The sequence below is a fragment of the Pelodiscus sinensis genome, chromosome 11 (genome assembly GCF_049634645.1).
Source record: "Pelodiscus sinensis isolate JC-2024 chromosome 11, ASM4963464v1, whole genome shotgun sequence".
Taxonomy (NCBI): Eukaryota; Metazoa; Chordata; order Testudines; family Trionychidae; genus Pelodiscus; species Pelodiscus sinensis.
In genome coordinates this window covers 39,187,295-39,207,987 of record NC_134721.1, presented here as the reverse complement: position 1 = coordinate 39,207,987, position 20,693 = coordinate 39,187,295, and the positions used below count along the sequence as shown (strand labels likewise).

At 39.7% G+C, this 20,693-nt stretch overlaps 2 protein-coding genes across 5 annotated transcripts in view; one reads left to right on the top strand and one right to left on the bottom strand.

The window, feature by feature from the left end:
* The window catches only part of OGN (osteoglycin), a 38,086-nt gene extending 35,834 nt beyond the window's left edge, over positions 1-2,252 (top strand). Inside the window, exon 7 of the mRNA XM_006127563.4 lies at positions 25-2,252. Coding sequence (XP_006127625.2) covers positions 25-195 — 171 coding nt within the window. The 3' untranslated portion in view covers positions 196-2,252. The remainder of the gene's footprint in view (positions 1-24) is intronic.
* CENPP (centromere protein P) overlaps positions 1-20,693 on the bottom strand; it is a 296,833-nt gene that overhangs the window by 251,928 nt on the left and 24,212 nt on the right. For all 4 annotated transcript variants that reach the window (XM_075939714.1, XM_006127564.4, XM_075939713.1 and 1 more), the window contains exon 6: positions 19,981-20,077. In XM_075939714.1, the coding sequence (XP_075795829.1) occupies positions 19,981-20,077 (97 nt within the window). The remainder of the gene's footprint in view (positions 1-19,980; positions 20,078-20,693) is intronic.

The following is a 20,693-nucleotide window of genomic DNA, read 5'->3' as shown; positions in this document are numbered from 1 at the left end:
TCAATCTGTTTGTTTGTTTTTCAGTTTAACAACATAACCTCTATCACAGATGACACATTCTGCAAATCTAACAACACACGTTATATCCGTTCACGTATGGATGAGATAAGAATGGAAGGCAACCCAATCATCTTGGCAAAGCATCCTAATGCTTTTTCCTGCTTGAAAACACTGCCTGTAGGGGCATATTATTAAGCATTACATATTAACTATACATGCTAAAAACTTAAATATGGTAACAGATAAGGATTCCTGTTTCTTTGTTTAAATGACTATATTCTTTCCCTTATTATGTTTTCTATATACTAATGAACTTTTAACCATGTTAAAATGTAGCTCTAGTCTGAAAAAAATCACTATGTAAAACATCTTCTCACTTGTCAGACCCAATACCACCTGTACTTTCATATTCATGTAGGCTTATGATAGCATCAAAAATATGGGCTTAAACCCGCAACACATACTTCTGCAAGTATCCTTTATTCATAAGCATCAAATGCCTTTAACATTAGTGGCTTTATTGAAATACTTATATGAGTAAGATTGCAGGCTGTAAGTATGCATTACTTTATTCATTCTAAAGTTGCAAAGCAAACACAGCTGTGAGAATGTTATTGCAGCTTGCACAATTGCTAATTAAGTTGCAAAAGACAATCATACACACACACAATTCAATTGTAAGTTGGAAGCAAAGGGGTTACACTGGTGTAACAACAACAAGAAACTAGCTTAAAGTATTTTAATTACTAATTAAAATCCATGACCTGGGAAAAGCACAGGTTCAAGTCTTTTTCTCAATCAGGAAAAGTCGTTGAGTTTAGATCAGGTTTTGATCAGGTGAACTTTTGGTAAACCAAGTTTCAAATGGAACTCACTAAGAAAAAATAATGGTGGACTTTTATAATCACTTTTTAGAATAGAATCCATAGTTCAATACTTAAGCATGTAAAATAGACACTGAAAACTTTGTAAATGCTTCGGAATAAAAGGCAAAGCTGGTTCTCTCTTAGACTGTGAAACTGCATGAAAAAACTAATATAAATATATTACCAACATGGTTTTACCCTTTTTGCTTATTTTTGGACTTAAGCAATACAAAGGGACACATTCTCATATTAATGCTATGGGCTTTTAACTGACAGTTCAATAAAATTAAGGTAACTAACTATACCTTAAAGATATTGATTCTGACTTAACACAAATACACAATTTTAGATTATTTCTCTGTTTGTTTTTGTTTGTTTCAATAGGAACTTGCACAGTCCTTATTTGGCTTAATTGCTTCAAAAAAATAATTGTTAGCTTCTTTCTACATTTAATACAGATATTAGACTTATTTTTCCTGAAAAAATGGTATATAAAAGGAGCTTGCTGAAATGGGAAAAGTTCTCAATTTCATAGCTACTTTTTTATTTGTATAGTTATTTAAATTTCAAATACATAATGGTATTTCACTATGACTTTAGAATCACTGTTTTTCTTCTGTAATACTAAGCCAGCTTAAACTAACAACTTTTTTTTTAATTCTAAGTAAACAATAATATGACAGTGTTTGCATTATAGAGTATTATTACATGAGCAATGAATATTGTTGAACTGTATATTGATATGTGCACATTAAAAGCTTGAGATTCTATTGCTATGAAAACTGACACATAATAGGTTTTTAGTAGTATCAAAATCAAAAATTGTTTAGCTTGTTTTCATTTTCATTGAGACAAAAGTGATTATTTTATTATAATTATTTAAAAAATAAGAACAAGCAAGATTATCTTTAATTCATAATTAAGAAAAATCAGTCACGCTTGCACCTATATTGTTTCATTTTTATTTCTTTTAAATCCCCTGAAGTTTGAAAACTTGTCTTGTTATGGCTGATAAATTCACAGACACTAACAGCCAGAATACTTGATTTTAATTTTCCATTTTAAAAAAATATTATGAGTCATGCAACTACTATGCTTTGAACGTAACAAAATATAAAAGAAGGAACTCCGCAGCACCCACAATTACATTCCAAGTTCAAAAGAAGCTGTGACAAAAGGAAAAAAGAAAAACATTTTTTATCCTAGTAGTAGCCAATGAATAACAGGAAGAAGATTCATCTTAACAATAGCCAGTATAAAAAATGTTGTATATGTAGCAGGCACACTAGATCTTCCTCTTTTCATTCCAAATATTTATTAATGAAGAAAGTTCTTTCCATACTTAATAGGCTCAAAGAACAATGATTAAAGTTGATTTACGATTGATTTCCTGTGAGAAAGTGGGTTTGTATAGATCAGCAATATTTCTTAAAAATGATCTTCAGAAAAGATTTATTTATAGGCTATACGACAAACTAAGAGCTAAATTAATTTAATCTCCTAGTATTCTAAACTAAAAAACTAAAATACAAGACAAGACATGGTCTCTGAAACATCAGAATATGTAATTGTCTATAGTTTAACTTATCATCTCCAACACTGGCTCTTAAAAGCCTAGAGCAGTGATTCTCAAACTGGGGGTTGAGACTCCCAAGTGGATCACCAAGGCTGGCTTAGACTTGCTGGAGTAGGCCAAAACCCACACCCAAGAGGTTCAGTCCTGAGTGCCACATCTCAGATTAAAAGCCACCGGTGGTTGGCCTTTGGCCTTCGGCCTTCCTACTGAGGCTTACAGGACTCAGATGGCTCAGGCTTCTGTTCACCCTCCTGAGGTTATTTAGCAATTTCTGTTATTAGAAAGAGTACTGGGCAATGAAGTTTGAGGACCCCTGCCTTAGAGCAATATAGTATTTGGGCTGGGAAATAAAGGATTTTTTAAAGTCTATAAAGTGTTGTTTCCCCTTAATTTCTAACACTCTTTTAGGAAGCTGAATATAGATTTCTTAATCTGTGGGGAGTTTGCCAAACTTTTTTTGTAATCCTTTTTTAATGAAACTTGAAATTATTTTCTTTTTATTAGTCTACCAGTATTAGTTAAGATATGTCAGCACTGCCCAGAACTGCTTGTTATGTGAAATTGCATATATTCTCTACCAGAACCAGATGGCCTTGTGTATGTTAGGGGTTTAGCCACTGATGTAGTGTAGTGGTTTTCAAACTTTTTTTTCTTATGACCCAGTTGAAGAAAATTGTTGATGCCCCACAAGCCAACTTAATTTGACTAGAGTGCAAGCTCTGGGGTGTGGACAAGGATGAGAGCTTTGGGTTGTAGGAGGGGGCTCCACCTTTTGGGAGGGAATTAGGGCTGGGGCAGGAGGGGCTTACCCTGAGTAGGTCCCAATCAGTAGTGCAGCCAGGGTGCTAAGACACGCTTCATGACTCTCCTGGTACCGCAGACCATGCTGCATCCCAGAGCAGCCAGCAACAGGTTCCCAGCCAATGGAAGTGCAAAATGGGGTGTGGGAGGGCCCAGAAGCCTGTGCACTCTACTCTCCCCTCCCCCACCTAGGAACCAGGCCTGCTGATGAAGCACAGTGCAGTGTGCGGTGTCAGAATAGGCAGGTAGTTTGCCTTAGCATCCTCACTGATCCTCTGATTACCCTGAAGCAATGAGACCCAGTGTCTGACATTCCATGACCCACTACTGGGTCATGATTTGTAGTTTGAAAACTACTGATGTAGTGGCACCAGAATAAATCCCTAGTGTAGATACATTGGACTGGCGTAGTGATTATGAACTAGTGTTGATGAATTGGTATAGCCACACTGATGGCTAAAATCTAAGAGTGAGGGCTTACAAGATATTGTTTTTATCTGAATTCTACTTAAAGTAAAGTAATTACTCTTTCAGGGAGGTAGGAGTTATAAATTATATACACTTAAATTTACATATTTAAAATCTGGAGCACAATCTCTAAGGGTATGTCTACCCTGCGGAGCTATTTCGGGATACCAGAAGTATCTCTAAGTAGCTATTCTGCGTCTACTGAAGCAGCCCATTATTTTGAAATTAATTTCGAAACAAAAGGCAGCTTATTCTGATATCCTGGTAACCCACGTTCCATGAGGGTTAAGGATAATTTCGGAATAATGAGTTATTTCAAAATGTGGTGCTATGTAAACAGCACCAAATTACAAAATAAGCTATTTCAAAATATCATTGAAATAAGCTATGCAATTTGCATAGCGCAAATTAAGTAGCTTATTTCGAGCTAAGGATCCTATGTAGATGCACCCTAAGAGATTACATTTATAAGTTAATTTTGAACTTTGTAATGTTTAACAATGTCACTTTAAAACAACTGCATATATGTTATTAATTTATTCAACATTATTAATTTATCTATGTCAGTGTTTCTCAACCAGTGGTATGAATACCCTTAGGGGTACTCAAGGGACATCTGAGGAGGGTACATCAACAACTGAAATTTGAAGAAAACTGAATTTTTGTTTTACGTTTACAGCGTTTTTATTATTTTTGTACTTTCTACACCCAAGAATTTAATCACCCATCCAGCTATGATTAAGTTGCTTAAACAAACATGTTGCAATAGTAGAAAAAACATTTGTGTGTCTGAAAACTGCAGGTACTGGGGGTATTTTTTTTTTTTTTTTTTTTTTGTGGAAAAGAGGTACCTTAGAAAAAAAAGTTTGAGAAACACTAATGTATGTTATTAATTTATTCACATGCTATGAACTCACTGAAAAGCCAACTTCACTTTCTTGCTTTACTGCACTTTATTTTCTTGTAATAATTACTGATTCCTTGCTTTACAATTAGACACTGATTACCATAGCTATCGTATTTTTTGTCGCTTTAAGATTTTACTGCAATTACCTGTTCTTATATCACTTAACAGTTTTAAATACAGTCCAATCAGCCACATAAAATACATGCATAATATACATTTTTATGTGTATAAATTCAAACAAGTTTGATCTTTCAATCTATAATATGAAATCATTAGGGCTCCTAAAACAGAAAGTTCTACAACTGAGCAACTAACACAAACCACTTGTGACTGCTTCAAACGCCAAAGAAAATGGTTATGTGGAGACTGTCACATATGTGGGACATTTAATAAAAAACAACTGATAACCTGAGGCAACCAGCTGACTCTAACTTTCTTATCAGACATTGGAAACAAATGAAAAACTACCCTCCAAACCACTGTTTTAACGTCTCCCACTAATATTTTATTGTGCTCCAGCAAACTATCAAAACTAAAATAACATCTTCAAGGTGAATCTTTAGACTACTATAAAACACCATAATCAACACTGTCATTATTTCCAAATACAAACCTGTAACAAAAGGCTCTAGTGAGATATTGTGCAAAGTTATCAATTCAGAACATTTATACAAAATCTAATTCCAGACAAAAATGGTGATACTGAATGAAGGGTCACAAATTAAGATTTCTGTTGTAAATTCAATATCAATCTTTATGTTTAGTATAAATGTACCCTTTTTATTTTCAGGCATGATATACTATTTTAACCAATGCCACCCCTAAGTGCATTAATAATAAAGCCAAAAAGATATGCCATAGGAAGCAAGTTTACATCATGATTTCTGTTGTTTGCGATGTTTTAAATCTCTTGCTGACACTTCTTCCTCAGAAAAAACTCCTTATATGCCTGATAAAAATTATCACATTGTTTTCAAGAACAAGTGGTCCCCTAAATCTCTTATTGGATCTATATTCATTAATCATGCTTGATAAAGGAAAAAGGGTGCTCCAAAAGTATGTCTTTCTTAACTCTCTTCTAATATTTTTCATAGAAAGGAAAGTAAATTTACAAATCATTACATTTTTCATATTGATGGCTAAAGTAATAAAGATAATAAATTGAACACTCCTATTAGTTAGCATTAGTATTTGTAACAAATGCCAAGAATCAAGGCAAGAAGACCTTTTCTGTTCTTTATTATCCAAGATATTTATTAATGAAGTCTTTTGCACATAATATTTATGGACTAAGGCCAAGTCTACATTGGCAGAGAAAAATTGATATAAGATACACAGTTCCAGCTACAACAATTGCATAGCTGGAGTTGATGTATCCTACATCGATTTTCTAGTGTGCCCCAACAGCTGGAGGTTGACAGGAGAAACACTTCACTGACTTCCCTTATGCCTTGCAAGTGTGAGGAATACCATGGCATTCGGTATTCTATTTAGCAGATCTTTACTAGACCTGCTAAATTGAACAACAGAAGATCACTCTCTGGAGCGTCGATCCTCTGATAAGTATAGACAAGCCCTTAGAGCAGTGGTCTCCAACCTTTTAAAGTATGGGATCACTTTTTAAATTTAAGTGCAATCCAGGATCTACCTCAAACCCAAATACCCTTGTCCCACCTCCTTTGTGACCCTTCTCCAAGGCCCCGCCCCTACTCACTGCATCCCTTCTCCCTTTCCCATCCTTCCTCCCTTTCATCAGGCAGGGGCAGAGGGTTGGGGTGCAGTTGGTGGTTCAGGGTACAGACTCTGTAAGGGAGTTTGGGTTCAGGGGGCTCAGGGCTAGAGAAGGGGTTTGGGGTGCAAGAGGGGTACATGACTGGGTCAGAGATTCAGGATACAGGCTCCAGCTGGACACTGCTTACCACAGGTGCTCCTGTGTGGTGGTACAGTGGGGATAAGGAAGGCTCACTCCTGCACCTCTCTCAAAAGCAGCCTGCAAACTCCCTCTATCCCAAGCCCTGATGTGCACCCCCTCTGTTCTGTGGAGACAGAATACAGGGTGGGAGAGGGAAACAGCTCCAAGGCAAAGGGCAGGAGATGTGCAGCGGTAGGGAGAGGAGGCAGCTGAAGTGCTGCACTTGATAGCCTCTTGGCCAAACCAGTCAAGATCACCTGTCAGAGGCTCCAAGATCTACCAGTAGATCCCGATCAACTGGTTGGTGACCACTGCCTTAGAGAAGTGAAAATAGCTTTCAAAAAGATTAAGATCTGATGTAATATCTTAGTAAGAAATCAGGGTTTTTTCAAGATTTTCTTTACATTTTTAATATGTATATTTACTAGACTTCTAAAGGAACCATATGCCTAAATACGAAAACTACAGAAACTTTTTAATGAATACATTTTTATCAAAATATCCCTACTATTTCTTTATATTCTGCTAATTCATTTCAACAAAATGGGACAAAATATTCTGGGGTTTTATTTCACTGAAGTTAATGCTCTTATCTCAGAGATGAAATTGGCTTAATAGGTTTTACACTTTTTTACCAATTTCTCTTAATTAACCATTTTAAAACTAATCTTTAATTAAAAGATTCTTTCAAGCAGAATTGTATGTTTTGAAAAAATATAATGGTCAATATTAATTTGTGAATTAATTTGAAAGAGGGTTTCAAAAGGAAAGGTAGGGCCAACATTTTCATATGAACGTTAGATTTTTCAGACAAGAACAAACTTTCTGTTTTCCTAAAAATTGTGTCTCTACTCTTTCTAGACAAAAAGGAGGGGAGGGGGAAATCTTACTTTTAGATGACAATACATTCAACAACTCAAAAATCATTTTAAGTAAAGGGCCACAGTCAACTTGTATCACAACACTTAGCAAAATTAAGACACAATTGGTTTTTGTATTTTGTTTTTTTGTTAATTTGCAATTTTGTAATGCTTTGACACTACTTGGTCAATAATCATTATCCCTGTTTCCATGTATAGTCACTAAGGCTACGTCTATACTGCAGTGCTATTGTGGAATAGCAGAGATATCCCGAAATAGCTATTCCGCGTCTTTTGAGCATGTCCATTATTTCAAAATGTAACAGGCTCGCTATTCCAACATCCCCCTAAATCTCATTCCACGAGAAGTAAGAGACATTTTGGAATAGAAATTTATTTTGAAATAAGTGTTGTATAGACAGCGCCAAATTTAGAAATAAGCTATTTCAAAGTAACATCGAAATAAGATACACAATTTGTGTAGCTCAAACTGCATCTTATTTCAAAATACAGTATAGACACACTAAGTAAAGACACAGGTGATTATGAGAAGTCCCTTAAAATAGCATAACAGAAAAAGGGGAAAAAACAATAGCTACATTGTGCAAGGTGCTTTGACAGTTAACAGAGATATTTGAAAGTCAATTTTAAAATACAGCAAGTTATCAGTATCTCTTTAAATATTAAGTTTAAGCTTTAAAATGATCACGTGTTTAAAATGAGAATTATCATTATAGAAACATTGTCACAAAACATGGGAAGAGAAAAGATCACCTTTGCAAGATGTTTTTAAAGGTTGTTGCTTAAAACAGGCATAGAAAGTTTCAATTATCTTCAAGCCAGCCCCCTTTTTAACTTCAAAATGTATTTTAGAATAAGTTAATGTATTTTAGAATAAGTCACATTCACTATAGAAAGTTCTTACGCTTAATGGTTGCTATCATGGAATTTACCCACATCAACGAAGGACCAATAAACCATCATTGCAACTCGTAGCATCCATATGTTCTCAGGACTCCCCCTACCTCATTCTTTCTGATTCTTCACATAAGAACTCACAGAGGAGCTTGGATAAATGTGTACACAATGATACTAGGGACTAGAACATTTTGGGGTGGAATTATCAATCAGTTAGTCATGGCAAAGATTTTTTTCATAAGATAAAATTTTATTAATCTTTACCCACCACATTCAGGACCCAGTTAGAAAATCTCCCTATACATCAGAAAATAATTAGGTTATAGCACTGTTACATTTTAGATGGAAACTGAAAAAGGTACAGTATTTCATTGTGGACAGTAAATATCTGAGCAGGATAAAATTACCACAACATCACAAGCAGCAAATGGCCTACCTTGCTACAATCTGTAATGTCACTCTTTCACTGAACCTCTGAGCATAACTAGGAAGGGTTCTGCCTTAGCTGGAAGAATACTGGCAAGAACTTCCATGATAATATCAACAGCCTTTGCGGTGTGTAAAATATTTAACTAAGGAGACCAGATCATATTTTAGCCATCTGTGGTCAGATAAATGATCAAATTTGGAGGTCAGATTGACATTCACAGGAAGGACAATGTTTGAAAGCTTTCTAGACAACCCTGAGGCCAGGAGTTAAAAAGAGCAACAAAGGAGTCAAGAATCACATGAGCAAAAAACTATATGAATGTACTTAAGGAACAATACAGAACAGTGATGGAAAAGCATGCATTTGTAATCAGAGAAGAAGATATTAAGTGTCACAGAATTATGCTAAGTGTATGAAAAAAGTGGTACCCAGCACTTGATAGGATCATGATATCTATTTGCATCTTGGGGTTAAAAAACAATGTTGATAAGTTAGTTAAATGAGTACGGCATATGCCAACTGTAGCTGCGCATGTTGAAATTAAAAAGAAAAAAAGGGAAAAGCACTGTATGATCATTAATGTGCCAGGCACACTCATGGACACTAATAAAAATAAGAAAGATCAATTAGACATACCTCTAAGATGTTCAGGCTATATTTTTAAGCCAATAAAAAAATATTCATCACAAAAATTTGTTCAATAGCAGAACATCCTTTAAACAGTTGAAAACATCAACTAAAACCTTATGGATAAAAAAAGTTAAATTGTATTACCATAAGGGAACAAAGTTTCAAGACTTATAAGAAAACTGTAAAAGTGAACTGTGGTCCTGTACAGTTCTATTCATAGCAAAGTCCTAAAGATTTTGGAACCTTTTAATGAATTTGGGTCCTTACTCTGTCTTGAACCACATAATATCAAACTAATGTTACCGTTAGCATACGGAAGCCCTCCTCAAGCACATTCTTCACTAATACATCTTAACTTGCTGTCCCATCAGTTGAGTAAGATATTTTTGTTTAGATATTTTTGTTTGACTTATTCACAGACATAACAAGACAGCTATATGAATAGTTACAAAGCTATGCTATAACTATATTATTACAACAATGTTTGTACCTTAACAGCATTTATAGAACTTCGGATCCTGAAATTACCGTTCTGACTTTTTGGTTTTTACTTATATTTTTATTGTCTAAGACCCCTGACAAATTAATAATATTACAAGAACAAATTGGTTAATTTATACTTTGTCACACAACTACCCATATTTCTGACATCTTAAATTCTCAGCTGTGAACATGACAAACAACATAATTAATCCCACATTCACTGATAAAAGTGCAATTGACAAAACCTGTAATCATTGTCAGTATCTGCAGTGATTCTGCTGCTTTGCTGAACTGATTTTTGCCTCAATATAGATGCTTATTCCACTTTGAAAACATATTTTAACATCCCCTCACAAGCTAGTAATCATGCATATATCAACAGTCAAGTCACCCCAATATAAATATCTAAAATAATTTTTAATACATCCATAAAAAAGCATGGAAAATTGGATTCAAATATTCAATTTTTTCCTCAGATTTTCCATTGGCTCTTACTATGTTGTTGGGTGTCTTTTGGTTTTCGTTTTTTTTGGGGGGGGGTTGCCCCCAGTAAACTACATGTGGCCTGAAATCCTCCAGCTTTCCCAAGGACCAGTGGGAGCTTTTGTGAGCAAAGACAGAATGAAGATAAAACATCATTTGACTATAAGCTTCAGGGCTAGATTTTGCATGAAAGACCTTTTCCAATTGTAAGCTTGTAAAATTTCCTGTAAAAAAAACAAAACAGGAAATCCCTGCATCTTTCCTCAAGTTGCATCGCTATTTCTTTGGCATCTTCTCCTTTCTTGAACTACAGTGGAAGATAAGGTCAACATTCAAAATTATCTGGACAAATGATCTGAGGTAAAGATGATGAAGTGAAATAAGGACAAATATAAGAACTCCACTTAAGGAGATACAATCACACATACAAAATGGGAAGTGACCATCTAGGAAGGAGTACTGTAGAACAAGAATTAAGGGCCATAGTGGACCACAAGCTAAATATGAGTCAACAGTGTGACACTGCTGAAAAACAAGGAAAACATTCTGGGATGCATTAACATGAATGTTGTGAGCAAGATACAGTAAGTGATGCTTCTCCTCTACTCAGTGTTGATTAGGCCTGAACTTGAGTAAGAGGCGGTTACTCTCCTCAATAGTAACTAATGTTCTTCGAGATGAGTGTCCCCGTGGATGCTCCACATGAGCTCAGAAACGATGGCTTCAGAAGGCCAGGATCCCAAAGTAGAGAGGAGGAAGGAAGGGTTATGGAGCACCCATGGGACACTCATCTGCACCTTACTGTATAGAAGGACCATTTGTACTTGTTGTGAGCAAGTCAATTCTATTTCAGAGAACCATCCAGTAGCCACACCTTCAAGTATAGTGAGTGAAGGTTCGGTTGGCCAGCGTGGGAGTCCAGGTGAAGAAGGAGATTATTGATGCAAAGTAGGTAGATCAGTGGGGCGTGAGACATCGCCACTAGGAAGAGGCACCATGGCTGGCATGGCCATGTTGGAGTTATAAGTATGAGATGGGCCTTGTCCCTCCTTACCTTGTGAACAACTCTATTCAATAGGGTATAGGAGGAAAGGCGTAGAATAGGTGGGACATCCATGCAATGAGAAAGGCATCTCCCATTGATCCCTTGACTATGCCCACCCTGGAACAGAATAGGGGGAATTTCCTGTTCGATTGCATGGCAAACAGGTCTAGGATTGGGTGGCCCTACAGATGGAAGATGTCTACCAATAAGTGCTGGTTCATTTTCCATTCATGTTCTGTTGGGAGGGCTCTGCTGAGTGCATCTGCTGTTGTATACAGGGTGCCTGGAAGATGCACTGCAGTGATAATTGTGTTGTATTTCAGGCACCAGTTCCAAAGTGCTCTGGTCTCTGCACAAAGTGCTTGAGATCAGGCTCCACCCTGACGATTTATGTAAAACATTGCTGCAACATTGTCTTTGTACAGTCTGACATGGCTACTGGCGACAAAATGGGAGGAATTTGATGCCTGCATTCCTGACTGCTGCAGTTCTAGGATGTTTATGTGCAAGTTCTTGTCAGTGCTGGACCTCAGGCCCTGGCAGGTATGATGTCGTAAGTGGGCGCCCCATCCTGTATGAGATGCATCTGTTGTCATGGAAACGGCTGGTTCTGGTGGGTGGAAAGGGACTCCAAAACAAAGGTCCTGTGGGCTTAGCTATCAGTGTAAGAATTCCTTTACTATCCCTGGAAGGGCTAGGGATTTGGATAGCGGATGGACATTGGGTTTGTACACCTATCCCAGCCAGATCTGTAAACATCTCATTTGCAGCATATTGTTGACTATGAAGTTACACACCGCCATGTGTCCCAACAGCTGAAGGCATTCGAGTGCTGTTGTGCGGGGGCTGAATCGTAAGGTATTTAACCAAGGTCACAATTTTTTTAAAACGGTCTGTAAGTAGGTATGTGGTGAGTGTTGTCGAGTCGAGGCATGCTCCTATAAACTGTATCTTTTGTGTAGGAGAGCGCATCGATTTGGTTTTTTTCACCTGAAGGCTATGGTATCAGAATAGGTGTCTTGTGACTAACAGAGAGTAGCAAGAATTGTTGCATGAGCTTGAGGAGGCAGTCATCTAGATGAGGAAATATGATAACTCTGTTTGCTAAGGTATGCTGGGACAACTGCCAGCACTTTTGAAAAGACCCTTGGGGCTGCAGAAAGTCCGAATGGAAGCACCTTACATTGGTAGTGTTCAGAATCTACAATGAAACGAAGAAAACTGCCTGTGTGCAGTATGGATGGTAATGTGAAAGTATGCATCTTGCAAGTCGAGGGACAAGACCCAATCATCCTGTTCCAATGCCGGTAATATGGTAGCAAGGATTACCAGCCTTAATTTTTGTTTCTGAACAAATTTATTTGAGGGCTCAAAGGTCTAGAATGGGCCTCCAACCTCCGAACCTTTTTTCAGTCAAGAAGTAATGGGAGTAGAACCCCTTGCTCCCAGATTGCATGGGGACTGGCTCAATCACCCTTATGTGTAAGAAATGCTCTACTTCTTGTTGAAGAAAGATCTCGTGAGAGTGGTCCCTGAAAAGAGACGAGGAAGGGGGATAGAGAGGGAGTATGGACACAAAGGGAATAAGGTAGCCTTTTTCAATTATCTGCAGGACCCATCTATCAGAGGTTATACATTGCCAGTTGTTGAAGAAGGGTGAGAGGCTCTCCAGACATTCGGCCTGATAATCAAATTTACTTATTGGACTGCTGCGACTGTTGGGAGAAGACGGCACTATTGGTTTCTGCCTCTGCCCCATCGTTATTGGTCTTGTCTATTGAAAAGTTGTGCATATGGAGAGTATCAAGGTCTCAGTAGGGCTGATACTTATATTGCCTTATTCTAGGTGCTTGGTTGTGGATCCCCAAAGACTGAAGCGTAGCTCTGGAATCTTTCATGGAGTGGACAATTTCGATGGTGTTAGCTACAAACAACTCCTGACCGTCAAAAGGCAGATCTTCCACTGTAGATAGAATCTCTCTGGGGAAAGGAGTGGAGCTAAACCGTGATGCCCTTCTCATTACTAATGCTGTTTCTGAAAAATGTGCAGCCATATCGGCAGCATCTAAGGCGGCTTATAATGCTGTTCTAGCAATTGTGTGACCCTCGGATACCAGTGCTTTGTTCTGCTGCCTCTCAGCCTCAGGAATACCTGCAACAAAATCATTCAGTTTGGGATAATTTCTGTAATCGTATTTGTTCAATAAAGCTGCATAATTCAAAATGCAAAATTGTAAAGTAGAAGACATATATATCTTGCACCCAAATGCATCAAGCCTTTTGTTATCGTGGTCCGATGGAGTAGACCGGTATTGTTGCTGTCTGGATTTTTGTTGTGCAGCTTCCACCATGAGGGAATTAGGTGCTAGGTGAGGAAAAAAAATATTCAGAACCCTTGGGTGGGACATAATATTTCTTATCGGTTCTCTTAGCCGTAGAAGAAATTAAAGCTGGAGTTTGCCACACTGTCTTTGCCAGTTCCATTATTGCTGGATTAATTGGCAATGCTATTTTTGATGGTGTTACTGAGTGCAGTATGTCTGTTAGCTCATGCTGATTTTCTGCAACCTCTTGAAGAGGAATGTTTAATTCAGCAGCTACATGTTTAAAAGGGTCTAGGGAATGTGCAGCGTCATCTGAAGTAGTTGAAGCTGGGGCCAGAGACCCTTCCTCCACTGGGGGGTAGGTCATTTTGGTGAGGAGGGGGTTCTGCCTCCAGTGTGAGAGGGTCCCCTTCTTGTATTTGTTTGGAGGGGGGATATTGCACTCTGTGTCATTTCCGGCCATGCTGGTGATTCTGATAATATTGCCATTTGTCCCAGTATTGCCAGTAAGGCTCATGTGGAATATCCAAGGATTGCCATAATATGAAGGCATATTCCCAAATCTGGAAGAGTAAATACTCTGATGTGTGTAAGGAGAATTCTCCGGTGAAAACCCCCTAGAGAATTCATCATCAGATTCTGATTAAAATCTTTCCTGAGAAAGTGATTCCTGTGATGTTAACAGAGCGGGAGAGTGCTCAGGTTCTAAAAATGGTGAGTTAAAAGTCGATGAGACTAATAAATTCCTATGTTGGGTCTAATGCCCAACAGGCATTGTCAGTGCCATAGTAGGAAGCACAGAGGCTATTTGAGGCACTGAATAATGCCTCAGGGCAAAGGATACTTGCGATGCATCAAGCACCTCTGTGGTGGCAGCTGAGGTGCCTGTTTACATGATCGGCACCATGCTCTTATGCTGCGTTGGCAAGATTGTGTCAATGCCAGATGGTTCTGCAGCTAATGAGGCAGGAAACTTAAAGCCTGATGCCTGAGAGTGTGATTTAACGCATGCCCGCTGTTTATCTGCACTGGGGGCTCTGGAGATGCCAGCAGTGTCAGACGTGTTGAGGTGTGGTTCCACCAGTGCCCTCGACACTGGCCATGAGGGGCTCAGCCATTTCAATGCCACAGTCCGTTGTGGTGCTGAGGAGGCTCGCTTTTTGGAGAGCTTCTGGGATCCCCACTGTTTATGTTCCTCGGGCTGCTGGCCTGGGTCAGAGACTAGTATAAACAAGTTTTCAAATAAAAATAACTTGAGGCTGAGGTCCCTGTCTTTCTGCGCCTGTGATTTTAGCTTTGCACAATGAAGGCATTTCTGAGAGTTATGCTGCTCTCCAAGGCAACAGACGCATTGTGAATGACCATCCTATATTGGTATAGGCTCTTTCCATGAGGCGCAGCGCTTAAACCCCGGTGAGCCAGGCATGCCTGTGGGAGCAGTCAGGAATTGCAGGAACGGATTAACTGGGAGAAAAAAAAAAACCTTATAGGTTTGGGGTGGTTGTTTTTTTTTAAACTAATGAACTAATTAACTATTTAACTCACTAATTAACTACAATGAATTTAACTGGTTTTCAAGAAATATAATCATAGAGACACGAAGAAGCTTGGGAGCACAGCTGAGTCGTCTGTAGATGGAGGTAGTAGAGAAGGAATTGAGCTGGGAGGGCAGGGGGGCTCGCACATGCACAATGCCTGCAGCCTAATAGTGTGCGGCTAGTGGTACGCACATGTGCAGCCCCAGGGACACTGCTATGAAATCTCCTCTCTGAGGCTCAGTGGTGACGCACCAACCTAATGTGGAGCACCCACAGGGAGCTCTCTTGAAGAAGAAAGTGTCTAGTTCTGGGCACTACATTTCAGGAAAGATGTGGAGAAACTGGAGAAGGTCCAGGGAAGAGCAACAAAAATGATTAAAAGTCTAGAAAACATGACCTTTGAGGGAATGCTGAAAGAACTTAGTTTGCTTAGTTTGGAAAAGAGAAAACAGTGGGGACCTGATAGCAATTTTCAAATACCTAAAAGATGTTACAAGGAGAAGGGAGAAAAATTGTTCTCCTTGACCTGATGATAGGACAAGAAGCAATGGGCTTAAATTGCAGCAAGGGAGGTTTATGTTGGATATTAAGAAAAACTTCCTGCCTGTCAGGGTGATTAAGCACTGACTGAAATAAATTGCCTAAGGAGGTCATGAAATCTCTGTCATTAGAGGCATTTAAGGGCAGGTTGGATGGACATCTGGCAGGGATGATTTGATGGTGCTTGACCCTGCCAAGAGAGAAGAGGACTAGACTTGATAACCTCTCAAGATCCTTGCCAGTTCTGAAATCTACATGTGGTGCAAAGAGGTTGCTTGATTTTTTTTCTTGCATATTTATTTTACATTTGGTTGGTTGGTTGGTTTTTTAAGGTCCAAAATACTGTAAATGTTAAGCCATTTCCTGTAAATCTTTGTCCCTAATTATGCTTTTTAGGGAAAAAATTATAGCATGACATCTTATGCTATTAAAGTTTTAAGGATTTGAACAGGTAAATTCCATAACATTTTTACTATGAGATCCATTATTATACAGTCATATCATATATAAAAAAAATTATTTTTGGCTACAAGAAGTAAAATTTGAAATTAATGTTTTTTAAAATAAAAATTCTAAGGAATAAGTAAATAAATGTTACTGCTTTGACTTGGTAGACTGAGTCACATTTTGCCAATTGGTTTGTTTTTTAAAATGTAAATCACTGTTCTTCCCAGTAAATACTATAGCAGAATGAAGGAAAAACCAGCAAAGAACAAATTATTATTTACAAGGAAAAATAAACAAAATAAAAGCAAGTAGTAAACTAATTGAACACTGTCATTTAAAGAGAAGAGTGAGGGGGCATTTGACAGCAGTCTTCAACTGCCTGAAGGGAGGTTCCAAAGAGGATGGAGAGAGGCTGTTCTCAGTGGTGACAGATGACAGAACAAGGAGCAATGGTCTCAAGTTGCAGCGGGGGAGGTCTAGGTTGGAAAACTATTAGGAAAAACTATTTAATTAGGAGAGGTGCTGGAATCTTCATCCCTACAGGTTTTTAAGTTCGAACTTGACAAAGCCCTGGCTAGGCTGGTTTAATTGGCACTGGTCCTGCTTTTAGCAGGAGGCTGGACTCTATGACCTGAGGTCTCTTCCAACCTTATGATTCCACAATTCTATGAAAGTTAATTAAATTCTCCTATTACAATTAAGTGACAATTGCTCCTCCACCTGCGTAAAACAGCTCCGAATGGGAATGTAGCCTTCCAGAGATGTGAAAGGCTCAAATTCAAGTTATTGCTTATTACATTTGAGAAACGGTGTTTAAAGGTGACAAAAGCCTACAAATGTTCCTTTATTTTGACATCATTTTGGAGTAGTTATTGTTTAAAAAAACAAAACAAAACACACACCTCACTTATAATATAACTAGCCAATTAGCCTGTCATAAGACGGGATTTTCAGGTCTCTCCTCCACGTTGGTCTTCTCTCCTGAGCCTCCGGTCTCTCGCTCCATACGTCTCTCTCTCCTCCTCCTTCTGCCTCCCCCCCGCTCTCTGTCTCTCTTTTTCTCTTCTCCTCCCCCTCCTGGCTCTCACTTGGGGGACCGCGGAGCCCAAACCGCCGTTTGGACTCTGCACTCCCAGTGCTGCATGGGGGGTGTGAAGCCCAAACAGTCACTTGCTCCCACGCAGCGGCCCGGCTGAGCGGCGCACAAGTCAGCCAAGCACCATGGTGGGAGCTGAAGGGGGGCCGGGGCGGTGATGTTCACGGCCAGGGGGCAGGGCCTGGAGCTGCTGTCACGCCACATGTCGCTGCCCCACCCCTCTTCGCCTCCTGCCGTGGCGCTCGGCTGACTTCTGCGCCGCTCAGCCAGCCGCCACAGGGGAGCAAGAGGAGCAAGCGGCTGCTTGGGCCCCGCACTCCCCATGCAGCACGCCGAGGGAACAGCCAGCATTTCAGGCAACAGCGCCCCCCAGAGGGAACAGCCAGCATTTCGGCGTTACAGACTCTCAGACACTGGGCTACTATATATATGATATATAAAGGAAAACGTTTGTATGTTTATGCTCTAAGAACTTGGACACTATAAGACCTACCACAACCAAACTTTCCAGAGGATAACCTTTCCTCCAGGAGAAGGTTTAAAGATACTTTTGGGCCTGATCTCAACCTGTAAAAATAAAAAATAACCCTCTGTGCTGCACTGCAGGGGCAGCCCCGCGCACCCTAGGTCATGTGCCTGCTGCCCCGGACTCACCCCACCCCCACACACACAACAGCTCGGGCACCCACCCTGCCCCCACAGCTACGGTTACCAGGTAGTCTTAAAAAAAATGGCCACACTTGATCTAGTGGGAAGAAACCGGCCGGGAAGGAAGCGGGGCTGCCCAGGAGGAAGGAGGAGGGGCCAAGAAGCAGAGCTGGCAGGGTGGCTGGGGGCAGTGGGGCTGGCCGGGGGAGATTGGGGGAGGTGGGGCGCGGCTGGCAGGAAGGAGAGCTGGTTGGGGGCAGGGGGTCGGGAGCAGCGGGGCTGGCTGGGGGAGATTGGGAGAGGGGTGGCCTGTGGGAAGCAGAGCTGGTTGGGGATGAGGGGTCGGGGTAGCGGGGCTGGCCAGCGGGGCTGGCCAGGGGAGATCGGGAGAAGGAGAACCAGCCAGCAGGAAGTAGGGCTGGCAGGGGGGAGGAAAGGGGGAAGAAATGGCCAGCAAGGAGCGGGACTGAGCAACGCCAGGTAACTCCAGCTAGTAGCTACTAAAAGATTGCCTTATTTTCACCACTTAAAAACATCAAATGCCCCTACATTTTTAAAAACCATGTAAATATATATAGCATTTCATATCTCACTGATATTTTTACAGTCATGCTGCCATTCAGAGTTGTCATTACCCATACATAGAATATGCAGTTGTACGGGGCCTCTGAAATTTGGAGCATCACTAGTCCAAAGTCCACCCATCTGCTACTTCTTATTCTTGTTCGGCGTGTCTCCTTCCTCCAAAGACGATCTAGTTCAGTGTTTCTCAACTAGTGGTACAAGTACCCTTAGGGGTACTCGAGAGAAGTCTGAGGGGTACATCAGCACAACTGAAATTTGGAGAAAACTGAATTTTTGTTTTAAGTTTTATAGCATTTTTTTTTTAATTTTTACACCCAAAAATGTATCGCCTGCCCAGCTACGATTAAGTTGTTTAAACAAATGTGTTGCAATGGTAGAAAAAAAAATGTGTCTGAAAACTATAGGTACTGGGGGCACTTATAATTTTTTTAAAGGGGTACTTTATAATAAAAGGTTGAGAAACACTGATCTAGTTAACTCAACAGTGGAAAAAGCCTGTCAGACCTATTAATAGAACATCAAACCTGTGAAAGAACCATTCAAGTTGTAATGGAGCCATTTAATGTATTTGCCTGCCCCACTTCATCTGAAGAAATGGGCTATGCCCACAAAAGATCATGATACCATCTATATTTCTGTTAGTTTCTAATGCGCTGCAGGGCCATGTGTTGCTTTTTTAAGTTTTTTCCATTCCAGGCTAACACAGCTACCCCTCTGAGCCAGGTATATACAATGTACTGTCAGTTTATGAATTTGCCATGTTAGTCTACAATTTGTTTTAAAATATTTCATTAGTATTGCTGAAGACTATAAAATCACATCTCTAAAAGACTGTCATCATCCTTTGGATGTCATCATGCATAGCGGCACCAGTTTAATAATAATAAGTAGGGCCCCAAAAATCTGAAAGTTGGCCCTGCTGCCATCTCAGTCAGGAAAGGGAATCCAGTGATCTTTTCCTGAACTGGTTCCAACAGCGTCTCAACCTTCTTGTCTATTCTCATAAACTTCCCCTTTCTCCCCCTTCATGCAAAAGGCAACACACACTTTTCTTCCACTTAACTAGAGAAAGGTTGCAATCAGAACAGTATTTCAAATTTCAGTGATGCTTTTATAACTGACTTTGCAATTTGTCTGAATAAGAATATGAAAAATGGTATGACAAACAACATAAATGACATAATAAAGAATTTGTCTCGTATACATGAGACACAAAATAGCCATTAAGTTTATAAACATTTGGATAATGTTATTTCTTCAATTGTAAGTTCAGTATTAATATTGTTAAAAAATTAATTTTACTCAAAATTAAGATTGCTCTATTATTCAAAAATGCTTTATGTTCAATTTTCCCTTTCATCATAAAACTGCTATTAATCTAATCACTTAGAAATAATAAGGGATGAATCTTGTCAAACATTACCTTAAAATGTTGGAAGGTGCATTTGCGATGTTCATACCACTCAGCAAAGAATGACAGGCTTCTGAAAAATTGCAAAAGGCTTCCTTGTTCTTCAGCACTATGGAAAAACAAACAAACAATCTATGTAGTGTCTTCCAGTAGTTCTGGTAAAAATCTGGTACTCATCTATGCTAATTATATATAACATGGATTTTTTTCTTCTAAATAATTTATAGCTAAACTCATTGAATTGGTTTCTTCAGCCCAGAAAGCTACATAATGGAAGAACCCTTCACTTGCAAGGAATCTGATTTAATGCAGTGGATATTTGTGCAGGATACTCATTACAGGATAGAGATGTTCATTTTTAAAATCACTATTGTACTACAGGCAGTCCCCGAGTTACGCGGATCCGACTTATGTCGGATCCGCACTTACGAACGGGGTCCTCTCCCTGGTCTCCAGCAGACCAGGGAGAGGAAGCAAAGCGGCGGAACACGCGGGCAGCGAGCAGCCCAGACGCGTCTGGGCTGTCCGCTGCCCGCGTGCGCCATGGCTTTGCTCTGCTTTGCTCCCCGTCCCCCTGGTCTGCTAACCAGGGGGACGAGGAGCAAAGCGGCGGAACACGCGGGCAGCCCAGACGCGTCTGGGCTGTCCGCTGCCCGCGTGCTCCGCGGCTTTGCTCTGCTTTGCTTCCCGTCCCCCTGGTCTGCAGAGCAAAGCCGCCGGAGCAC